This window comes from Ceratotherium simum, chromosome 6, assembly GCF_057802395.1.
Source record: "Ceratotherium simum simum isolate JZ-2026a chromosome 6, ASM5780239v1, whole genome shotgun sequence".
Classification (NCBI taxonomy): domain Eukaryota; kingdom Metazoa; phylum Chordata; class Mammalia; order Perissodactyla; family Rhinocerotidae; genus Ceratotherium; species Ceratotherium simum.
Window position 1 is genome coordinate 85,068,137 of NC_141905.1, and position 21,905 is coordinate 85,090,041.

General features: G+C 43.3%; 1 protein-coding gene across 3 annotated transcripts in view; it reads left to right on the plus strand.

Annotated features, from left to right (window-relative positions):
- Positions 1 to 21,905, plus strand: part of DOCK1 (dedicator of cytokinesis 1) — a 505,015-nt gene that overhangs the window by 404,935 nt on the left and 78,175 nt on the right. For all 3 annotated transcript variants that reach the window (XM_014794062.2, XM_014794063.2, XM_087432851.1), the window contains 2 exons: positions 5,930 to 5,988; positions 18,231 to 18,379. In XM_014794062.2, the coding sequence (XP_014649548.1) occupies positions 5,930 to 5,988; positions 18,231 to 18,379 (208 nt within the window). The remainder of the gene's footprint in view (positions 1 to 5,929; positions 5,989 to 18,230; positions 18,380 to 21,905) is intronic.

Below are 21,905 nucleotides of genomic sequence, written 5' to 3' on the forward strand. Positions count from 1 at the left end.
AGGTTAATGTTTGATGGCCAGGCTCAGGTCAGTGAATTTGAGCCTGTGTGCAGAGACCCCTCCACAAAGACCCTCTCCCCAGTTGGTCTCAGGATGTTTCCCATCATTTTTTTTTTTACTGGAGACGTCTGTCCTCAGCCACTGTACCCTCTAAGAGAACAGGTTTCACAACTGGACCAAAATACCATAAACAAAATACCGTAAGCAAAATACCTCCATCTTTCTGATCACTGGGTTCTAAAACGTCACTGTGTTAAGTCAAACTGGACACATCACTTTTTAGAGAAATTGAAAGAAAATAAGCATGCTGTGACAGCCTTGTTTTGCAGTGTGACTGCATCTGAAGCTGTGATTATACCTTCCAAATTGTAACAGGAAATATGATGTTTAATTTGTGTTTGTGCTAATTTTTTTTCCAAAAAACTCAAATTATTCCAAATAAATTCACTATAAACCAAGAATTAGAAGGGAGTCCAGGGAGACAGACTCAACAGTTGGTAACCCTGTGCCAAGTTCCTGTTGGAAAAGTTTTGTTTTGTTTTGTTTTTGAGGAAGATTGGCCCTGAGCTAACATCTGTTGCCAATCTTCCTCTTTTTCTTTTTTTCTCCCCAAAGCCCCAGTACATAGTCATATATCCTAGTTGTAGGTCCTTCTAGTTCTTCTATGTGAGACACCACCTCAGCATGGCTGGATGAGCAGTGAGTAGGTCAGGGCCCAGGATCTGAACTGGCGAACCCCGGGCTGCCGAAGCAGAATGTGTGAACTTAACTGCTACGCCACTGGGCCAGCCCCTCTTTTGGAAAAGTTAAGTATCTGGCATGCATTGCTGATGCTGTGCTCTATCGAACAGGATAAAACTTTAGGCAGCGTAGGACACGTCAAACCCCTGTGTCTAATAAGGTTTATTCCCATCGGTCACGTATGGGGTCCCACCTCCTCCCACCTCCCCCGGAACTTACCAATCTTTCCCTTTAAAATAACAATGTCTCACTCCACCCGTCATCTCCCGCCGCCTACCTCCGTGTCTCTCCATTCCTCAGCCTCCTGCCACTCCCGAATCTGGCTGCAGGCCCCGGTAGCCCACCTCTTTTCTCACTCCCAGAACTCCACTCCAGGTTTTCCTCCGGCTTTCTGGCCCCTTGTTCCCTCCTCAGGTTCATACTCCTCCACCCGACCACTAAGTGGTGGAGCTCCTCACATCTTGGTCTTAGGCCTTCTCATTCTATTCTCTCTCCTTAAGATAGCATTTTTCAAACTGTGCTTCTCAACCCCTTGTTGGGTCAGGATAGCAACTTGTTGGATCATTGTGTTAGTTTCCTGGAGTCATCTGCCATAACAATTAACACAAACTCGGCGGCTTGAAACAACAGAAATCTGTTGTCTCATAGTTAGGGAGGCCAGCAGTCAAAACCAAGGTGTTGCCAGACTTGCTTCCTTCTGGAGGCCCCAAGGGAGAGTCTGTTCTCTGCCTCTCTCCTTGCTTCTGCTGGTTGCCCCAATCCTGGGCATTCCTTGTCTGTGGATGCATAACTCCAGTCTCTGCCTCCACCTTCACATGACCTTCTGCCCTGTGTGTCTGTGTCTCTGAATCTCCCTCTCCTTGTAAGGACACCAGTCCTTGGATTTAACCTCCTCTCCCCAAATCCAGTATGACGTCATCTTAACGTGATTCCATCTGCAAAGACCCTATTTCCATATAAGGTCACGTTCACAGGTAATAGGAGTTAAGACTTGAATATATCTTTATGGAGGACACAATTCAACCCACAATAGCCATGCCCAACATAGTTTTTTTCCCCAATGAAATAGAATATAAGAAAGCATTGGAGGTCATTGAAGGTAGTAAGGTTAAATATTATTTCATCAAACTTTTGTACACATATATTTATATGTGTGCTGGTTAGTAAAGTAAAATATATTTTTTATTTCAAAAAAAGTTTGTGAAACTAAAAAAAATACTTTAAAAAACCTGCCTTGCAGCCTCTGCTCACAGCACACCACCCCCTTGCTCTCTTAAGGAGGAGTGGGCTCTCTGTCCTCCTGTCACACTGCCTTCTTTGGTCCATATGCCCACCTGCTGCCTCCCTGCTACTGGGCCTTTCCACCTGCTGGTTCCTCTGCCTGGAGAGCTCTTCCTTCCCCTCTTTGTCTGGATTACATCTCTCCTTCTTCAAATCTTAGGGCAAATAATACCCTCCCAGGGAACTCCTGCCACAGCCGACCTGGACCCACTGTTAAATTCTCTCACTCCTTCTGTTTTTTCTAAAGAGCCATGATCACGACCTCGCAACAATTACTGTGTGTACATATATATGTATATCTTGAGTGATTATTTGTTTAATGTCCATCTCTACTACCATGCTAATAGCCCCTCACGGTCTGGGAGTCTTGTGTGTTCTCCACATTATATTAATATTCCCATATTAGCTCTGTGCCTGGCCTCCAGTAAGTATTCAGTAATTAATCAATCAATGAGTAGTGCTCATTGAACGAATTGATCTAAATGACCATTGCAGCCATGAGGGGGATGCTGCAATGCTGTCCAGTCTGAGCTTTTAAGGAAGGACCAGCCTGGCTGGCTTCAGTGCTTGCTGGGACAGACAGGGGCATCTTCTTCCTCTGTCTCACAAAAGCCTGGGAGATGAGCATCATGCATCATTATCCCAGTACTACAGATGAGGAGACTGAGGGTCAGAGTTGTCAGGTAACTTGCCCAGTGTGCTTAGATTTGGGCTCAGGTCAACCTTACCCCTAAACTTGGGCTATCTCTGGTGGACATGGGTTTTCTGCTCTTGGGGTGAAGATTCAGGAAACCAGGTGCTGAGATAAAGCCTCCAAGACCATATTGACACTATTTTAGGTCAGAGGTGGAGGCCTGGATGTGGGATCTGAGATCTACTTGGGCTGTGGAAAGGTTGCCTCCTGGTACCCCTGTGGAACACGCAGTTTGAAGGTGCTCACTGACCTTTTGGGTGGGCGCAGGTGAGCTGGGCGTGGTGGGAAGCTCCAGGTGACCTGAGCTCCGTGCTGCTCTGGCTTTGTGGAGCCAGGCCTGTCAGTTCACCACTAGGAACCTCTGCTTCCTCAGTGGAAGGATGGCCACAGCAATGGCTTCTCGCTCAGCTCATGGTCTTCTTGCCAGACTCAAATGAAACGAACACACTCTGAGAGATGCGACACAGCGCTGCACTGTGACATCATGGAAATCTGTCCTTGCTGGTCCTCGAGGCGTGTGCTGTGGGGCAAGAACACGGATTTTGGAGTCTGGAGACTTGGAATCTCCTCTCTCCTTGCTTGTGACCTTCGCCAAGTTCTTTTGTTTCTCCCCTCTAGGACTGGTTCATTTCCCTCAACGATAAATTGTTGGAGATGAACTTAGCTATGATCCCTAAGGTTGCCCCAGCTCTGCAATCCTGTTTCCAGGTAATGAGCGTTAGCCCAGACATTCTCAATTATTGCTTTTTTCTCCTCCTCGGGAAGAAGGTACAAATGGTTCGGGGATCCCTCTTGAGTTCTGGTGACAGCTGTAACTCTATTTGGGGATTATGCTGAGACGTGTGTAGATTCATCAAAGCTGCCTTCTTATTAAAACTAAAGAAAAGATCAATCTTGCTGCCAGGGAGATTCAGTCTCGCCTGCCACCTTCTAGCTCCTTACTCCTCTTGTTACCTTTGTTCTGGCTTTGGGCACCTTTGTCTTCTTTGACGAGGAAAACCACTTTTTTGGCACCTTTATACACTAGGCCCGACTCTCATGAGGGGTGTGCTCTCAGATCTTTGCTAATACCCCCCGTTCTCAAATACTGTGAAGGCACGTTATTTTCTACGTACAAGACAGTAAAGCGGAACTGGACAATGTAAACCAGACGTCCGTGAGCCCCTCGCCCTCCATCAGCACCTTAAGGAGTGGCTCAGGCTGCCCTCTCCACGCGGGCCTCCAGGCGTCCAGCTGTCCACTCCAGCTCTGGAGAAATGGCAAATGACGTGATTCCGTGACATCATGAGACGTCAGGTCGCTCCTGAATGACCCAAACTGTCTCGCATTAGCCCTTCTTATTTTTTGAGAGATATCCCAGGATGAGAAGGAATGGCTTGGCTGTTAGAAGAGCATTTAAAGCTTGAGTTAGTTGATCAACGGCAGGCCAACCCCCCAGGACTGGCTCACACCTCCTCTGGGGCCTCTGGCCCCCTCAGTGTGCTGAAGTCTGAACCCGTGCTTGCAGGGGTTGGGGTGTGTGTGTTCTCAGGGTCCTCCCTGCAATGCCATGTCCCTGACTCGCCGGATGCCCACTCCCCAGAGCGGCGACTCACCCACCTCTCCCGCGAGAACCTCGCCAACCTTGGCAGGAAACATTGGCGCTGGGCGTGGAGCATGGTTTTACTCTTCACGATCGTCTTCCCCTGGTAAATGTCGGAAGGATGCCAGTCTCCCAGCTCATCATGCAGCCAACCTCATCCTCTCTGGGCCTGGGCTGCAGCGGCTGCAGGGACCACTTTGGCATTTGTGCAGGAGCAAAATGGAATTGTAAAACAGCTCTACAAGCCTCAAAAGGACGCACAACATAATGGTGCTCAGATTGGATGCCCCTTCGGCAATTTGAGGTGCCAGTTAGACACTGAAGGGTGCCCTCCTGTCACCCACAAACTCAGGTCCAGTAGCTTTGCTGTCAGTGGAAACTGGCAGTGGGCGGACCTCTCCTCACTGTGGCATTGGGGATGGGCTCATTCCCTGGCAGAGATCCCCCCTCTCACTCACCGAATTTACCTGCCCAGTGCTCACCTGGTTGTCGGGCTAGGCGGGAAGGTAATACATTTACCTTGGAGGACCAGCTTGTCCTCGTAGGAAGGGGCTTATGCTCCCCATTCAGTTTCTCCATCTGTACCACGGGCCGTGGCCACTGTACAGCTGTGGTGCCCCCAATGTTGACGTCTGTGAGGAAGCTGCCAGGCAGTTTTCACCTTCCCTGGTTGAGATTATCAGTGGCCTGCAGCCCTCTCTTGCCTAAGTGACAGACAGGTGCGTAGGGCACTGGAGACCTATAATAAGGTGGCAGCCAGCTTGGTGGTTGATTTACCAGCCAGGATCTTTGCCTTTAAGCCCTAACTCAGTCATCTGTAATCAGAGCTTTTCTTTCCACATCAGCTGACAAGAAGACGAACAGAGCCGGCTTGATGACACAGCTGCAAAACTGCAATACTGTACGATAATTTTACAAATTAATTTTAATATAATCAACCTTTTCCTTAGGCAATAAAGGAAAAAGTTAAATTGCTCACAAACTAATAAAGGTTTATCTTCTGAAGCATCAAATTCTGTTTACTCACGAAACACCTCCTCTGCTGACCCACTGGGAGGAAAATTAGCATTTATTTTCCCTGATAAACAAAAACCAGGGAATCTTTGTTGACATCTTTAGATGTTCAGCCCTTCCATACACTGAAAATGGTAAAGAAGAATGGGAGATATGCAGAAGGCCTTCCCAGCTCTGACTGTAGACTCCAGGGCTTAATTTTAACGTGTGAAAGCTGCTTAATGTGAGCAGGGTTGAGGGATGCCATTAGGTGTCTGCAGTGCCTGGATGCTAACAACATGCTTGGAAAACAAACTCCCCCTCAGGCCAAGGAGACGGGTCTCTTTCGCTTCCCATTAGAGACTGAAGAAAGGAAAACCCATTCATTACTCTCCACCACCTCCCCCAGGTTCCCACAGTGGGGGGATGTTATATAATCTGTGGGGATGGGAAAGTGAGATTCTCCTGCTGGAGTCCTCCTCCTTCAGTGCCCTTTGGTGGCAAAGGAAGTTGAAGCTTTTACACTCTCTTTATTTGTCTCAGTGATGGGAGACTTTAATTGCACTTAAAAGCAATCCAAGTCTGATGTTCAATTCTCTGTAGAGTGACTCAGCGTTTTTCCTATCCCTGGTTTTCAGGTATGGAGATATGAGGAGACAGATTGGCTTCGAAATCAGAGACATGTGGTACAACCTCGGTGAGTAACCGGGATTTCAGGGCAACATGGTAACTATCTTGAATCTGTGGTGGGTGGTGACGTTGGCTCATTGTCCATTTTGGGGCATCTTAAAAATCTGAATTGCTTCTGTTGCTCAGAGAGCAATTGCTATTCTTTGCAATAACTGTTTTCAGTAAATAAGAGACAGAAGACCGAAGTAAAGGGAAGAAAATCTGATTGGTGGGGCAAATAGAAAAATCAGTAGAGCACCCGCTTGTGTCAGATGAACACAGCTCAGCCTTGGAACTCCTTTGCTCCTGGGCATCACTAATGTTCTCTCAGTTTCTCATGCTTCAAACTATGTTGCTCATCCTGCTGTTACGTATGCCATCACTTATTGTATTCAGTTTCATATACTCTACCTTCAAAAGAGTTTATTTGCCTGCTCAAAACTGGACCCTGTATTTAGGTACACTGCCACCAGGTGGGGGTAGCACAACATGCATGTGCAATCAAAATTATAAGGGATATGCATGTTTAAGATAAGAAATTAATGTAGGTGTTTATCACTACAAACTTCCCTCTTAGTATTGCTTTTGCTGCATCTCATACGTTTTGATATGTTGTGTTTTCATTTTCATTCGTCTCAAGATACTTTCTGCTTTCCCTTTTGATTTCTTCTTTGATCCCTTGGTTGTTCAGGAGTATGTTTCTTAATTTCCACAATTTGTGAGTTTTCTAATTCTCTTTCCATTACTGATTTCTAGTTTCATTCCGTGACAGTCAGAAAAGATACTTGGTATGATTTCAGTCTCCTTAAATTTGTGAAGGATTCTTTTATGACCTAACATATGCTCTATCCTAAAGAATGTTCCGTGTATGCTTGAGAAAAATGTGTATTCTGCTGCTGTTATGTGGAATGTTGTACATATGTCTGTTAGGTCCATTTGGTCTATTGTGTTGGCTTTGCTAGTGAAGACAGATCTCAAATAAACAATCTGACTTTACATCTCAAGGAACTAGGAAAAGAAGAACAAGTTAAACCTAAAGTTAGCAAAAGGAAGGAAATAATAAAGATTAGAGCAGAAATAAATGAAATAGAAAATAGAAAAATTCAACAAAACTAAGAGTTGGTTTTTTGAAAAGATAAACAAAATTGACAAACCTTTAGCTAGATTAACTAAGAAAAAAGGAGAGAAGACATAAATAAATAAAATCACAAACGAAAGGGGAGACATTACATCTGATATCACAGAAAAAGAAAGTATCATGAGTGATTACTGTGAATAATTATATACCAACAAATTGGATGACCTAGAAGAAAATGGATAAATTCCTAGAAACATACAACCTACCATGACTGAATCAAGAAGAATTATAAAATCTGAACAGACCAACAACGAGTAAGGAAATAGAATCACCAATCAAAAACTTACCAACAAAAAGCCTGGGACCAGACGGCTTCACTGGCAAATTCTACCCAACATTTAAAGAAGAATTAATGCCAATCCTTTTCATACTCTGTCAAAAAATCGAAGAGGAGGGGACACTTCCAAACTCATTTTAAAAAGCAAGCATTACCCTAATCCCAAAGCCAGGCAAAGACACTACAAGAAAGGAAAACTGTAGGCCACTATCTCTGATGAACATAGATGCAAAAATCCTTGATAAAATATTAGCAAACAGAATTCAACAGCACATTAAAAGCATCATACACCATGATCAGGTGGGATTTATTCCTGGGATGGAAGGATGGTTCCACATACCCAGATCAATAAAAGTAATACATTACATTAATAGAATGAAGGATAAAAATCATATAATTACAGTCATGTATTGCTTAATGATGGGGATAGGTTCTGAGAAATGCATCGTTAGGCAATTTTGTTGTTGTGCAAACATCATAGAGTGTGCTTACAGAAACCTAGATGGTATAGCCTGCTACACATCTAGGCTATGTGTTACTAGTCTTATGGAACCACCGTTGTATATGTGGTCCATTGTTGACCAAGACATCATTATGCAGCACATGACTGTATCTCAATAGATGCAGAAAAAGTACTTGACAAAATTCAACACCCTTTCATGATAAAAACTCGCAACAAACTAGGTATGGAAGGAATGTACCTTTCAATTTTATATTGAAAACTACAAAACACTGATGAAAGAAATTAAACGCAAATAAATGTAAAGACATCTTGTGTTCATGGATTGGAAGGCTTGATGTTGTTAAAATGTTTATATTATCCAAAGCAATTTACAGACTCAGTGTTATCCTCTTCAAAATTCCAATGGCATTTTTTAATTAAAAAACACAATTTTTTAATAGACATTAAAAATAGACATTTAATAGACTTTAAAAAGACAATCCTGAAATTCATATGGAACCACAAAAGATCCCAAGTAGCCAAAGCAATCCTGAGAAAGAAGAACAAAGGTGAAATCATCATACTTCCTGTTTCAAACTGTATTACAAAGCTACACAAATCAAAACAGCATGATACTGGCATAAATACAGACATACAGACCAATGGAACAGAATAGAGAGCCTAGAAATAAGCCCATGCATATACAGTCAACTGATCTTTGACTTGGGAGCCAAGAATACACAATGGGGAAAGGATAGTCACTTCAACAAATGATGTTGTGAAAAATGGATATCCACATGCAAAAGGATTAAATTGGACCCTTATCTTACAACTTATACAAAAATCAACTCAAAATGGAATAACGACTTAAACATAAGACCTGGACCTATAAAACTCCTAGAAGAAACCATAGGAGAAAAGCTTCTTGACATTGGTCTTGGCAATGATTTCTTGGAAATGACACCAAAAGCACAGGCAACAAAAGCAAAAATAGACAAGTAGGACAACATCAAACTAAAAAGCTTCTGCATAGCAAAGGAAGGAAGCAACAAAATAAAAAGGCAGCCTGTGGATGGGAGAAAATATTTGCAAACTCAGTATCTGATAAGAGATTAACATCCAAAATATATAAAGAACTCCTACAATTCAATACCAAAAACCCCAAATAACCCAATTAAAAAATGGGCAAAGGGGGCCGGCCCAGTGGCATAGTGGTTAGTTCGCCTGCTCCACTTTGGCAGCCTGGGGTTCGTGGGTTCAGATCCCGGGTATGGACCTGTGTACCGCTTATCAAGCCATGCTGTGGCAGGCATCCCACATATAAAGTAGAGGAAGGTGGGCATGGATGTTGGCCCAGGGCCAATCTTCCTCAGCAAAAAGAGGAGGATTGGCAACAGATGTTAGCTCAGGGCTAATCTTCCTCACAAAAAAAAAAATGGGCAAAGGACTTAAAGCAGACAACAGAAGAAATACAAATGGTCGATAGATATATGAAAATGTGCTCAGCATCACTAATCATCAGGGAAATGTAAATCAAAACCTCAGTGAGCTATTACCTCACACCTGTCAGGATGGCTATTATGAAAAAAATAAAAGAAAATAGGTATTGGTGAGGATGTAGAGAAATGTGAACCCTTGTATGTGGTTGGTGGGAATGTTAAATGATGCATCTGCTATGGGGAACAGTATGGATTTTTCTTTAAAAATTAATAATAGAAATAACATGAACCAGCTATCCCACTCCTGGGTATGTGTCCAAATGAATTGAAATCAGGATCTTGATGAGATATCTGCATTCCCATGTTTATTGCAGCATTATTCACAATAACCAAAATGTGAAAACAACCTAAATGTCCATATATATATGATGGAATATTATTCAGCCTTAAAAAAAAAAAGGAAATCCTGCCTTATGCAAAAGCATAGAAGAATCTGGAGGACATTATGCTAAGTGAAAAAAGCTAGTCACAGAAGGACAAATACTGCATGATTCCACTTAAATATCTAAAGGAGTCAAGCTCATAGAAGCAGAGATAAGAGTGGTAGTTGTCAGGGATGGGGAGAGGGAGGAGGAAATGGGGAGGTATTGGTCAAAGGGTACAAAGTTTCAGCTATGCAAGATGAATAAGTTCTAGAGATCTGCTGTACGACATAGTCCCTAAAGTTAACAATACTGTATGGAACCCTTAAACATTTGTGAGAATAGATCTCATCTTAAGTGTTCTTACCACGATAAAAAGGAAAAGAAAAAAAGATAAGAAATTAATATAATTTAATTCGTTAAAATAAGCGGGAGTTCTGTGTTAAAAGGTCGAGCACTCTGACATGTCATTCTTTTAGATGAGCTCCTTACAGGAATAATAACTGACTATAATTTGGTGTCCTCTCACCAACTTTACTTTGTCCGCTGTGAACCTGGCCTGTCTCTTAGTTGAGGTTAGGCTCTTCCTGGCACCTGTCCCCCACTCTCAGCTTGCTTTGTGCCCAGGTGTCCCAGGCGTCTTTCTTCAGTGCCATGCGTGGTCCTGTGCAAGGCTTCAGTTGCATTTCCTGCCTCAGAGTCGTCCACGCTCTGCTTGCTTCCCTCAGATTGGCACATGAAGCCTGCAGTGACTCCTTTCTCCTGTAGGAGGCAGGCGTCTGTCCACATGTCTCTGTAGGTGCCCCACTGCATCAGGGTTTCATTTGTTCCACCAGGGCTGGGGTAACTGAACTGCCTCCCAACTCGCTTGCTTCTTGACTAGCTTCCTGCTCCCCTTGGTGGCTGGAGAGTGTGGCTACAAAGATGCCCTCATATATTGATATTTCTTGGGCAGAACGAAACAAGGTGATAAAAACGAGACATGGTTTTTGATGAAGGCGTGGAACTGGACTCCTTCACCCTCCTGAGGACCTTTGAGCAGACAGGAGCAGTGTTATGTGGGCCATGCCTATGATTTGGCTTAGCAGTCAGCAAGTTCAAGGTGGCCTCTTTTCAACTGAGGCCAGATTTCCTCAGAGGGATTTGACTCCATATCCTTCTTGACATCCATCCCGGATGTCAGCAAACATGTGCAAAGGAAGGCCCAATCACATCTCTAGGGAAAGTTAGAATTTCTAAATATTCTTCTGTCTTCCTGTTTATATGAAGGAGAGAGTCTTTTCAAATAGGTCTTTACGCAGAAAAATAAATGCAGAACGCCTTGGGGAAAAAGGTCTGTAAGATCCTCTATGGGTAATACTAACAACATAGAAATTAAGAAGCTTGGTTTAACGTGAGGCACCAGCTGGGTTCTCAGGAATAAAAATTGAGTGCAGGAGCCCCCGCGTGCAGATGCAGAGCTGGTCGGCACGGCTCTGTCTGCCTGTGTTCTCCGTGTAGGTAGGACCTGTACCCCACATGCTGTTCGGGTATCAGTACTGGAGGCAGCTGAGGACCCCTTAAGGAAACTCTCTGCCCTGTCCTTGCTGCAGCAGCTTAAAAGTCCAGAATCTAAGTACTGGCTATCATCTGTCAAAGGGCTTGCTACATCTCCAACACAGAACCTTCCAGGCCCCGTCCTGTCGTCGGTCATCCTGCCATCCCTGGGTAGAGCAGGAGCCTGGGCTCTGAGTGAAGAGACTTGAGTCCCACTGCAGTTTTCATCCTCATCCCTGCCTGGCTGTATGGCCTCAGTCACATGACCCAGTCTTTCTGGGCTTCCATTAGTTTTCAAGGCTGTAAGATAAAGATGATGAACCAAAGTTTTCAAGAGCCTTCCAATCCTGAAGCTCAATAATTCTTTATATATATCTGATGATGATCTCAGTAATGAAATGCTAAGCCTTCTGGAACAGGGAGGAGGACCATTCATGAGTCATTTTAATTGATCATACTCTGACAGATGCATTTGTCATTTGCCCTGGCTGGCCAGATACTGCAGGACTCATGCCAGGAAGAGACCAAATGTAGCCCCCTTAGAGAGAGGGGCAGGAGAGGATGCGGAGGGACATTCAGAGAGATGGCAATGAAGGGAGTTCTTCTCTGCTGGACGAGAGGGAGTCCAAGGTTTTTCTAGGTGCCAGCATCCGTGGCAGAGGTGATATGTGCTGCACCTGCCAGGGCCAGCTCTCAGCGTGGACCTACTGCTACTCTGCACGGGGTCCTCTCTGAGGCCATCTTTCACCCTGGCCCTTCCTAAGAGAGTGACAACCCCTTCTTATGAGTTGTTCAGTTTCAACTCTAACGTACAAACTATGAATCATGTATTTCCCCCAAAAGGACAGTTTCAGGTATATTTTCAAACGACGGTGCTTCATTCTGAGTGCCTTGATAATATTTTTCACATCACTTAGGATAACTAGGGACATCCACTCTGGTGGATACTCAGACTGATCATTAACATATTAAAATATGCTTGATAAATAGCTGCTGCCCCAACTCAGCCCACCCTGGCCCCTTACTGCTCCCCCATGACCCTCCCCTCCTCTGTGGCCCCTCCACTGAGGGGCCTCCAAAAAACTTGGCTCGAACCACAGCTGGCCTGGCTGATGGTGCTCCTGCCTGTCTGGTTTTCTTTTTATTTATTTATTTATGTATGTATGTATGTATGTATGTATTTATTTATTTTGTGAGGGAGATCAGCCCTGAGCTAACATCCATGCTAGTCCTCCTTTTGCTGAGGAAGACCGGCTCTGAGCTAACATCTATCACCAATCCTCCTCCTTTTTTTTTTTTCCCAGTAGCCCCAGCAGATAATTGTATGTCATAGTTGCACATCCTTCTAGTTGCTGTATGTGGGACGCGGCCTTAGCATGGCTGGAGAAGCAGTGCATCGGTGTGCGCCCAGGATCCCAACCTGGGCCGCCGATAGCTGAGCGTGTGCACTTAACCGCTAAGCCACGGGCCGCCCCTGGTTTTCTTTTTATAAAGATTGTTTTCATTGTCACCTCTGTAGTCCCGGAGATTGGGCACCCTTTGAAACTGGCTCCATCTCATTCTGTCCATTCGCGTGATTGCAATGAAGGAAGGTAGGAAGGGAGTGGAAGCTTCTCTGTGATGCCACCTCCAGGCCCTCGTGAAGCCTCGCCCTTCTGAGGATGCACTGTGCTGTAAATCAGCTCTTTAAAACTGTTTTGTGGGCCGGCCCAGTGGCACAAGTGGTTAAGTGTGTGCACTCCGCTGCGCCGGCCCGGGGTTTGCCAGTTCAGATCCCGGGCACGCACCGACGCACTGCTTGTCAGGCCATGCTGTGGTGGCGTCCCATATAAAGTGGAGGAAGATGGGCATGGATGTTAGCCCAGGGCCGGTCTTCCTCAGCAAAAAGAGGAGGATCGGCAGATGTTAGCTCAGGGCCGATCTTCCTCACAAAAAAAAAAAACAAAACTGTTTTGGATAATACCAACAACATAGAAATTAAGAAGCTTGGTTTAGCATGAGGCGCCAGCTGGGTTCTCAGGAATAAAAATCCAGTGCAGAAGCTCCCGGGTGAGGATGCAGAGCTGGTCGGCCGAGCTCCATCTGCCTGTGCTCTGCGTGGACGTAGAACCTGCACCCTGTGACATTCTCTCTTGACATTATCTGTCATTATGCTCCAGACAGGCTGAGTAAAGTGAGGGAGACTTGTGATTTGCAACATCAAGGATGCAGTTAAGAGAGCAAATCCCCATTCATCCTGTCTGTCAGGTGCTGATCTGAATACGGCGACGGATGCATAAGATCTGTGTTTTGTAGCTTTTCAGCCAGGAACATCATCTCTGGCATGAGAAGCCGCCAAGAGGTCAGACGTAAACCATGACCATGGTCAGCTAAGGGCAGGGAGCTGCTAACAGCGAGAAAATACCATCGACCAATGTAATTGGGTTCTTTGCTCGTAAAATAATTAAATTATTTTTGTAAGTTAAAAAAATAATAATAAAAGTATCAGCTTCCCACAGGATCTGCTCCAAGCAGCGCCTCAAAATGACTACGAATAGCTCCATGGGGTCACCTTGGGCAGCCTGTCTCTTTCCTGCTGCGAATCTCAGGTGTGGGATCCTGCCTACGAATGTCATTGCCAAGGCCGCCACTCTGGAAATTTATGACAGCACATCTCAATTACCCAAGATGTACACAACCTATTTTCTACACAGCTTTTTTTTTTTTTTTTTTTTTTTTAATGGGCTCAGGTTTGGGAACATACTGGCAGGCTTATCTAGCCAGCTCTGCCAAGAAAATAAAAATAGAAGTCAGATAAATTTATCATCCTACAATTAGTCACCTATCACTCGATCAGTGCTTAAGCCTAATGCTCCATGAGACTGTTTCTTCCTTGAGTCTTTCCAGTCATAAGTGGGTACACTGAGACGAGTGTCTCAGATCGCACCTCCACGCAGAGCTTCGGGGAAAGCATCTGGGGTCTATTTTGCTGGATTTAATGCAAGTGCAAAAATGGCACTGCCCCATGGGACAGGGCAGCACGGGTTTTTTTTCCTCCCAAACCTGTCATGTTTTGAGTCTGAAAGAGAAAAATCAAAAGCAGACTCTTTCCAAAAAAAGGGAAGAAATGTGCTTATTTACCCAGCTCTTCAGTTATTTATCAAAGTGTGCTCCTTGAGGCAGCCTGCCGGAGCACCTCATCTCACTGTCGTCACCTCGATTTACATTTTATTACATACAGCACGCTGGAGTCGGCCGGTATATCCAATCCAGTCAGAACAGATGTGCTCGCCACAAGATTTTTATGGGCTGGGTTTGGTCTGGGAGATCTTCCATGCAGGGATCCCCTTCATGGGTATTTTTGAGGACTGGACAAATTGTGTGCTTTTCATTAAAACCCACATGCAAGGAGGCCTCATCAGTTTGACTGGGTGATGGAATTTTTTGCTCTGTCTATCTTTGTGTATATGGAGACTTTCCAGGGCTAAGACTACGTTTAATATCCTGGATTTCTGATCACTGGTGATTGTAAGGAGATCATCCAAACACCCCCGAGAGGCTGCCGTTGGGGGAGAACCTGGCTTCCCTGAGAGAGCAAGTTCCACTCCCAGGGGCAACAGCTCCGTGTTTGTAACTAGAAGAAAGACTCCGGTGGGTTTTAAGGAATTTAGGAGGAGTAACTAGGAGATTGGCAAGGTGAGCGGAGGTGACATATTCCCATTGTCATCTGATAATTAGCTTGTTCTTCCTCCGTCTCAAAAGGGAAAAAAAAGTGCATCCTCTTTTTCTTGAAGTCTACACTGCAGGAGTCACCTTGATCCTCATTGATTACAAACCTGAGTCCATCATTAAATTAGAGCAAGATATATTCCAGGGGAAATCCATAATGCAAATGTCAAAAAAAAAGATGAATACTGAAGAACCTCACCCAGTCCTACTCACCTTGAGGATCCTTCCTTCTCGAAGGTTAATCCCCAGGGATATCATCATAGACAGAGCTCGGCGCTGACCCAGGCCAGTGTTTCCTGTATTAATGGGAAGGGTGATAATTGAAGATTAGGAGACCGTGGCTTTTGTCACTAATTTTTCCAATCCCTGTATCTGCGACCACTTGTTACAGCCATCTCTGCTCCTCCCAGCTCGGAACAATAAAAGCTGTCATTGACAGAGCACTCTTTGACACTCAAATTGTGGTTGATGAACAACTCGCTGTCACTATCATCTGTTTTCTGAAACATTGGCTCTGACATTTTTTAGGCATAATACAAGAAAAGTGTCACCTGAGAGACTGGATATAATAGCATTTTTAAGAGAATGCTTTGCTGCAGTTACATGCCTTTCAGAACCATTAAGCTTTTGGGAAAGTGATGAGAATCACATTATTATAGCCTTAGTCAAAATATTACCGAAAATAGGATTTTAATTATATTCAGATTCCTTATTGAAGATTACATTTTGTGTATGTGTCCACTCCATACAAATTTTAGAAATATATTAATTTGGCTAATTAAGAGGATTATGTATTTTGCTAAGTGTGATCATTTATACTAGCCAAATTTGTTGAATGGCTGTCTTTACAGAAATCTATATTAGCTGACTTATAAAGAAAACTAATTCTTTAGAGTATCCATTCTATTTCCTGGTTGTGTAAAAATATTAATAAGATTGATTAACTCTGGATAAACTGCCAGTGTTAATAACAAAAGGTCGCAGATAAGTCATTCAAGCATTTAGTTTCTTGTGCATGCTTCTGTTTTATGTTAGAAATGAAATGAAATGATATAAATTGTAATGGGGTGAAATGAAAATAAATCAAGATTTCTGAAATTAAAGAGAAGGGGGTGGGGCCACCCCATGGCGTAGTGGTTAATTGTGCGCTTTGCTGCTGGCGGCCCGGGTTCGGATCCCGGGTGCGCACCGATGCACTGCTTGTCAGGCCATGCTGTGGTGGCATCCCACATAAAGTGGAGGAAGATCAGCATGGATGTTAGCTCAGGGCCAGTCTTCCTCAGCAAAAAAATAAAAAACAAAGAGAAAGGGGTAGGACTTTAAAAGACCACTCTCTTGATAGGACCTGCCTCTAAATTACATTATATCACTCAAATAAGGCCAGTTCCCTCTTTTTTTAGAAATGAGTTTTCCAGCAGCTGGTGGTTGCTGCAGCTTCTTCCCTCCGCCTTCCCTCGGTCCTTCTTTGGTTCACTTCAAGTTTTCTATAAGCTCACTCACGTCGTTCCCAGCCCTCAGGAATTGAGAAGCAGCATACCCAAAGGACCTGGGGGCCACTGTAGGGGGAGAGCACAATGCAGCCGGAAAAAAATGGAGAGTCTGAGTTAGCAGTGTCTGTCTGAGTCAATAGCAGAGGGCTCGAAAGGAAGGATACCACGATTTTCAACAGAAATAATTGAAACAGAAAAGAAAAATGTTATCTGCAAGAAGCCAGTCTCTACTTTCTGGGGGAATCATTTTAGAATTGTGATATCCCAGCAGTGCTGGAAAAAATGACAGGTCGCTGTCCTCCGCGTCTGGGTGACTAGTGCAGCAGGGAGACAAGGGGGTCGTGTGGACAGCCAGCACCATTTCCGTTACAGAGCAGCGGAGAGCCCTAGTGCCCTGGAAAGAGCCCGTGGCAGGCAGACAGGAAAGGAATCGTTAAAATGAGGAGCACAGCTGACGCTTCAGAATCACAGCCCCGGCTTCCAATCCTGCTCCTTCATCCTCACTGAACAGCTTTTTGGCCTTGGGAATGGACCCGTTTCCTCATCTGTAAAACAGGGTTAGGAATGGTGCCCACTCTAGTGGAGGATGCTGATAATGGGGAGGCCATGCACATGTGAGGGCAGGGCAATGGGGGAAATCTCTGCACCTTCTGCTCAGTTTTGCTGTCAAAAATAAAGTCTATTAAAAAAATAAAATAAAGTTGGTTAAAAAGAAAAATGGGAATGGTAGCTATCTCCCAAGGTTATCATGAGAATTCAATGAGACGTTTTCTACGAGGCTTGTCATATAGTAAGTACTTAGGAAATGTTAGCTAATATTATAATATTTTTTATTATTCACAATGGCAATAGCATTTGTTTAAAAAACAACTTTTGAGAAACCTTTCCTGAATTCTTTAAAAATCATGTCTGGACGCAATGGGTGAGATAAGATTAATGAAGTAGTTATTTAGACGAGCATTTTCCAATCAAACAATAACCAAGGCAGGCAGAACCATTTCTATTTTCACAACTTCATATTCTGAGGCCTGTGCTTTGATTTCTTTGACTGCAGTCATTCAGAATGTTCCAGACGGGCCGGCCCCGTGGCTTAGGGGTTGAGTGCGCGAGCTCCGCTGCTGGCGGCCCGGGTTCGGATCTCGGGCGCGCACCGACGCACGGCTTCTCCCGCCATGCTGAGGCCACGTCCCACATACAGCAACTAGAAGGATGTGCAGCTATGACATACAACTAGCTACTGGGGCTTTGGGGGGGCGGGGAATAAATAAATAAAATCTTTAAAAAAAACAAAAAGAATGTTCCAGACATCACTCTGCATTATTTGCAGAGGTTCTAAATAGTAAATACTTCATCCTAAGATGTTGGAGATAGAGAGGACCCAAGAGACCATCTGCTCTAACTCTCCCGCTTCATCAACTCTTGTTCATCGTCCGCAAAGTTAGATACCAAGTGTCCCGTCTCCCAGCCGTGCTCTATCCAATACTGGGTCCCTGTTAGCTGCTCATATCCTTGATCCATGTGACATAATTGTCTATTTGTGAAATGGAGTTTTGTCTTCTATACAGACAAGTTATGACTACAGGCCTTATATTGGATGAATTTTTTAATACCTTCACTTACAGAATTTGGAATACAGTCCACTTCTTATACTAAAGGCTGGACACGTTCAAAATTGTTGCTAGCAGATGAGAAATGGATGCACATTCCCAAGATCCTAAGATTCAAAATCACAATGATCTGTGTTGTTTTGTTTTGTCCATTGAAGCACATTTTAGAATCCTTTTTTAGATTTCTTAAAAATGTATTTCTTTATTCAAGGTCAACACAAGATAAAGTTCATTCCAGAAATGGTCGGCCCAATATTAGAAATGACATTAATTCCTGAGACAGAACTTCGCAAAGCCACTATTCCCATCTTCTTTGATATGATGCAGTGTGAATTCCATTCCACCCGAAGCTTCCAGATGGTAAGGACATAGGTTTGCGGTAAGTGGCTTGGGGAGAACCAGGGGGACAAGCCTGGAACCTTGACAGAGGCTTGTAGGTAGTTGTAGAGTTAAAGATGTTGAACGTGGAAAACATAATTTCCTACAGCGTATAAGAGAAAAATCCTAGGACTTTCCTTATTGAAGAAACCTATCATCCTTAGAGGGGATTGTTCTCAGTTTTTAGCTTTTACTTATGTTTATCTGGATTTACTTACACAGTAAACCATGGATGAAAGTATCTTTTTCATCTTCTTTGGTATGTGCACTCATAGAGCATTTAATCGGATGTTACTGTAGTCTCCCAGACTGGCTGCTTACTGTGGAGTTATGTTATTTTAAAGTCTAAAGTCTTTGCTTTTATTCTCTTATGTGCATGTCTCAGTCTTTTACCTGTGCAATGGAACTGATGAGAATTCCTCAAAGAAACTGTATGTAAAGTGCTGGAGACATAGTATATCAACAGGAAGGATAAAATCTGAATAATTTATGCTTGAGAAGTAACAAAATCTCCTTCCCTGGATTCCATGAAAATAAGTGTGGAGTTTATGGATTCCTGGGTGGGTAGACACCCACACATGCAAACCTACACATATGCACACACGGTGAGCTTCTCTGTGGTGTATAGTGGTTTGGTCATGATGCTTTGCAGGAGGCGAGAGAAAACCCCAAATGCCAGAGAGTCCTCTAAATTGAAAGCTGCATTTGTCCAAATATTAGAGTAATTCAAGTAAGTTAATGTACTAGGCATTTTACGTTGATTTTTGAGGAATTTTGAGGAAAATTCCTATATTGATAGGAAGCCAAAACTGCATCAATTGCAGTAGCATGATTTTAAGGGATCCAATGTTTCAAGGAAACATTTTCCTTCCCCACCTTTGTACTTTCTAGTTTAAGGGAGCTTTGACTAGTTTGTAGATTTTAATTGGTCAGTCCTTGTCGTTACTGCACAAGGGTAGTGGCCATGAAGAACAGTTTTGCTATTTCCCAGAACAAAAAACAGAGATACAAGGCTAAAAGAACCCCTGCTCATTGAATAGGAGTTGACTTTAGATACTGACGTCAGGTAGACCATGACCTGGGCCTTGAGAAAACCACTGAACATTTTTGTGTCTCCAATTCAGAGCTGTAAAATCAGAATGAAATAGAATCTACTCGAAAGAGATGTCATAAAAAGTGAATAAAATGAAAACCATAAAGCCTGCCCTTCCTTCTTTCCTTCCTTCTTTGTTTCTTGCTTTCTTTCCATGGGTGAAGGAGATTTCCTTACATTTATTTATTTGTAAAATTAAAGAGACTGTTTTAAAAGAACAGCTGTTTTTGTTTCTCTGGTTCATTATCAGTCTTTGTACATATGTTATGTAATGTTGTTAACATTGTCCAAATTTTTTTGTTGTCCTTTTTGTTTGACAATATATCAAAGACATTTTCTTTGATTACAATGTAGTAATGATTTTAATGATGGCATTACATTTCATAAAATGAGTTGGCTAGTCTTTTCTTATCCATCCCTTTAGTTGGGCATTTAGGTTGTTTGCAGATTTTCATTGCTGTGAATAAATGTGCATTGAACATATTCGTGCATAGAGCTTGAATTTGTTTTGAAAGTTTTCCTGACATACATTCTCAAAATTGGAATTGCTGATTCAAAATATTTTTGTAACTTTTGACATTATTACCAAATTTTTTAATATTATTGCTGTAAGATTTGACCCATCTTCACTGCCTTATCACTAAATCATGGTCCAATGTCACTGCCAACTCACCAGAACTAGGAATTGTAAGTGAAAATGCTTCTTCCCAGGCTGAAAATATGTCTGACTTTTTGAATTTTATGTGACTCAAGCCTCAAAGGAGGACCTTATGAGAAAATGCTATTAAATTAAAGAATCAGGTAAAGGAGAAAAATGTGTTTATATAGATAAATGTTCCTAGCCCAGGAAACTAAGCTCAAAGTCCTTCAAAACATTGTCATTTTTCTTGGGGTCAAAATATGATCAAAGGCAGTTGGAATAAAGATGTGAAAGTTTGGTTTCTGAGTTGTTCCTCTTCTTCTTCCCATTTTTGTTTCATTTCTGTTTCACTATAGCTTTAAAATATCCTACAATAATCTTCTGCAGAAGTGCTTCATTTTCTCCAATTCACAGGGGTCTCAGGTTTGTCAGTAAACGGCACAAAGTTAATGAGAGTCATGGCATTTTTGCCTCCATTCTCAACTCTCTGCCCCCAGTGGTGGCTTCAGAATCTGTCCAATCTTTCCAGAAAACCAGCTGCTTGAATAATACCATGCAGTAGTTATGCCCATTTAATTCCATCTCAAAAACAATTTCATTAGCATTAAACGTGCCTTGCTTGGATGTGTGTAAATAAAAGCATACACTGAAGACACAGGTCCACAAAACCCACTATCAGGCTAAGCACAGTCAGCTCCTTGAATTTTTTGGTCAATAGTCACTGCCCGTTTGTTCATTTGTGTTGTCGTCTGCTTGTACCTTCTCAAACAAGTGGTAGGACACACCAAAGGTTTTTAAAATAAAGGCAGAAAAACTAAAACTCGTGAAGAAGTTTCTCTGCTATGTTAATCTGTTCTTGTGAATCGGGAGAAGATTAATTTTCTTTTCTATTGGGATATCTCCATTTATTTTTTTCTGTTGGCCTATCTTAGCCTCCCAGGTGGCATGTCATCCTTCCCAGACCTGCTGCTTTCCCATGGTCCCCATTTCTGCCAGGCTCCTTGTCATTTGGTTTTATGGGTACAGGTTATACTGGCCTTATGTGTGGTTGCTCTCCTGGCCTCCCTGGTGGGCTGCAATGACTTGTCTCATCTCCAGCACCCACCTGCTTCTCTCAGTCCCTAGTCCAGGGCTCTCTTGGACCACAGCATTTGTCTCTCAACGTGCTATATCTCTTCTAACTGCTTTTTGTTCTCAGTTCAACTCTCGTCTTTCATCGGCTGCTCTTCCTGGAGCGCGAGGCATGCCCTCTATTCCTGGTAGGAGGTGTCGGTGAATATGTCGTGAGTGGGCACGTGGACAGAACAGCAGTGCACAGCCATCCCTGCCTCCACCCCAGGGAGCTTCTAGGACAGGGCTGGCTGGCTGCTGTTTAATCTGCCACCAATCCAATTATCTAACCTTATTAGTCACATCAACAAGGGCTTAAATTGGCTCCACTTTTATAGCAGATGTGCAAAGCTAATGGAGTGAGGGGAAGACGTTATGGTTTTTTGTTTTTACAAAACTTCAGTGTTTTAAACATGTGATGTAGCTTATTTTTTTTTAAGGTTGCTATGTCTTTCGGAGTGGGGCTATGAATGTGCTCCTGTTCATGAAATATGGATTATGTCCAGTTGGATTATACTCTTACAGTTGGAGTGGAGAGGGGACCTGCTGGATTCAGAAGAAAAACCTGCCATTTTACTCGGGATTAAACTGCATCAAACTATTATTGGAATTTCAAAAACGTGTATTACAAATTGGCTTTTCTCAAGTTCCCCAAAGTCGCTGCT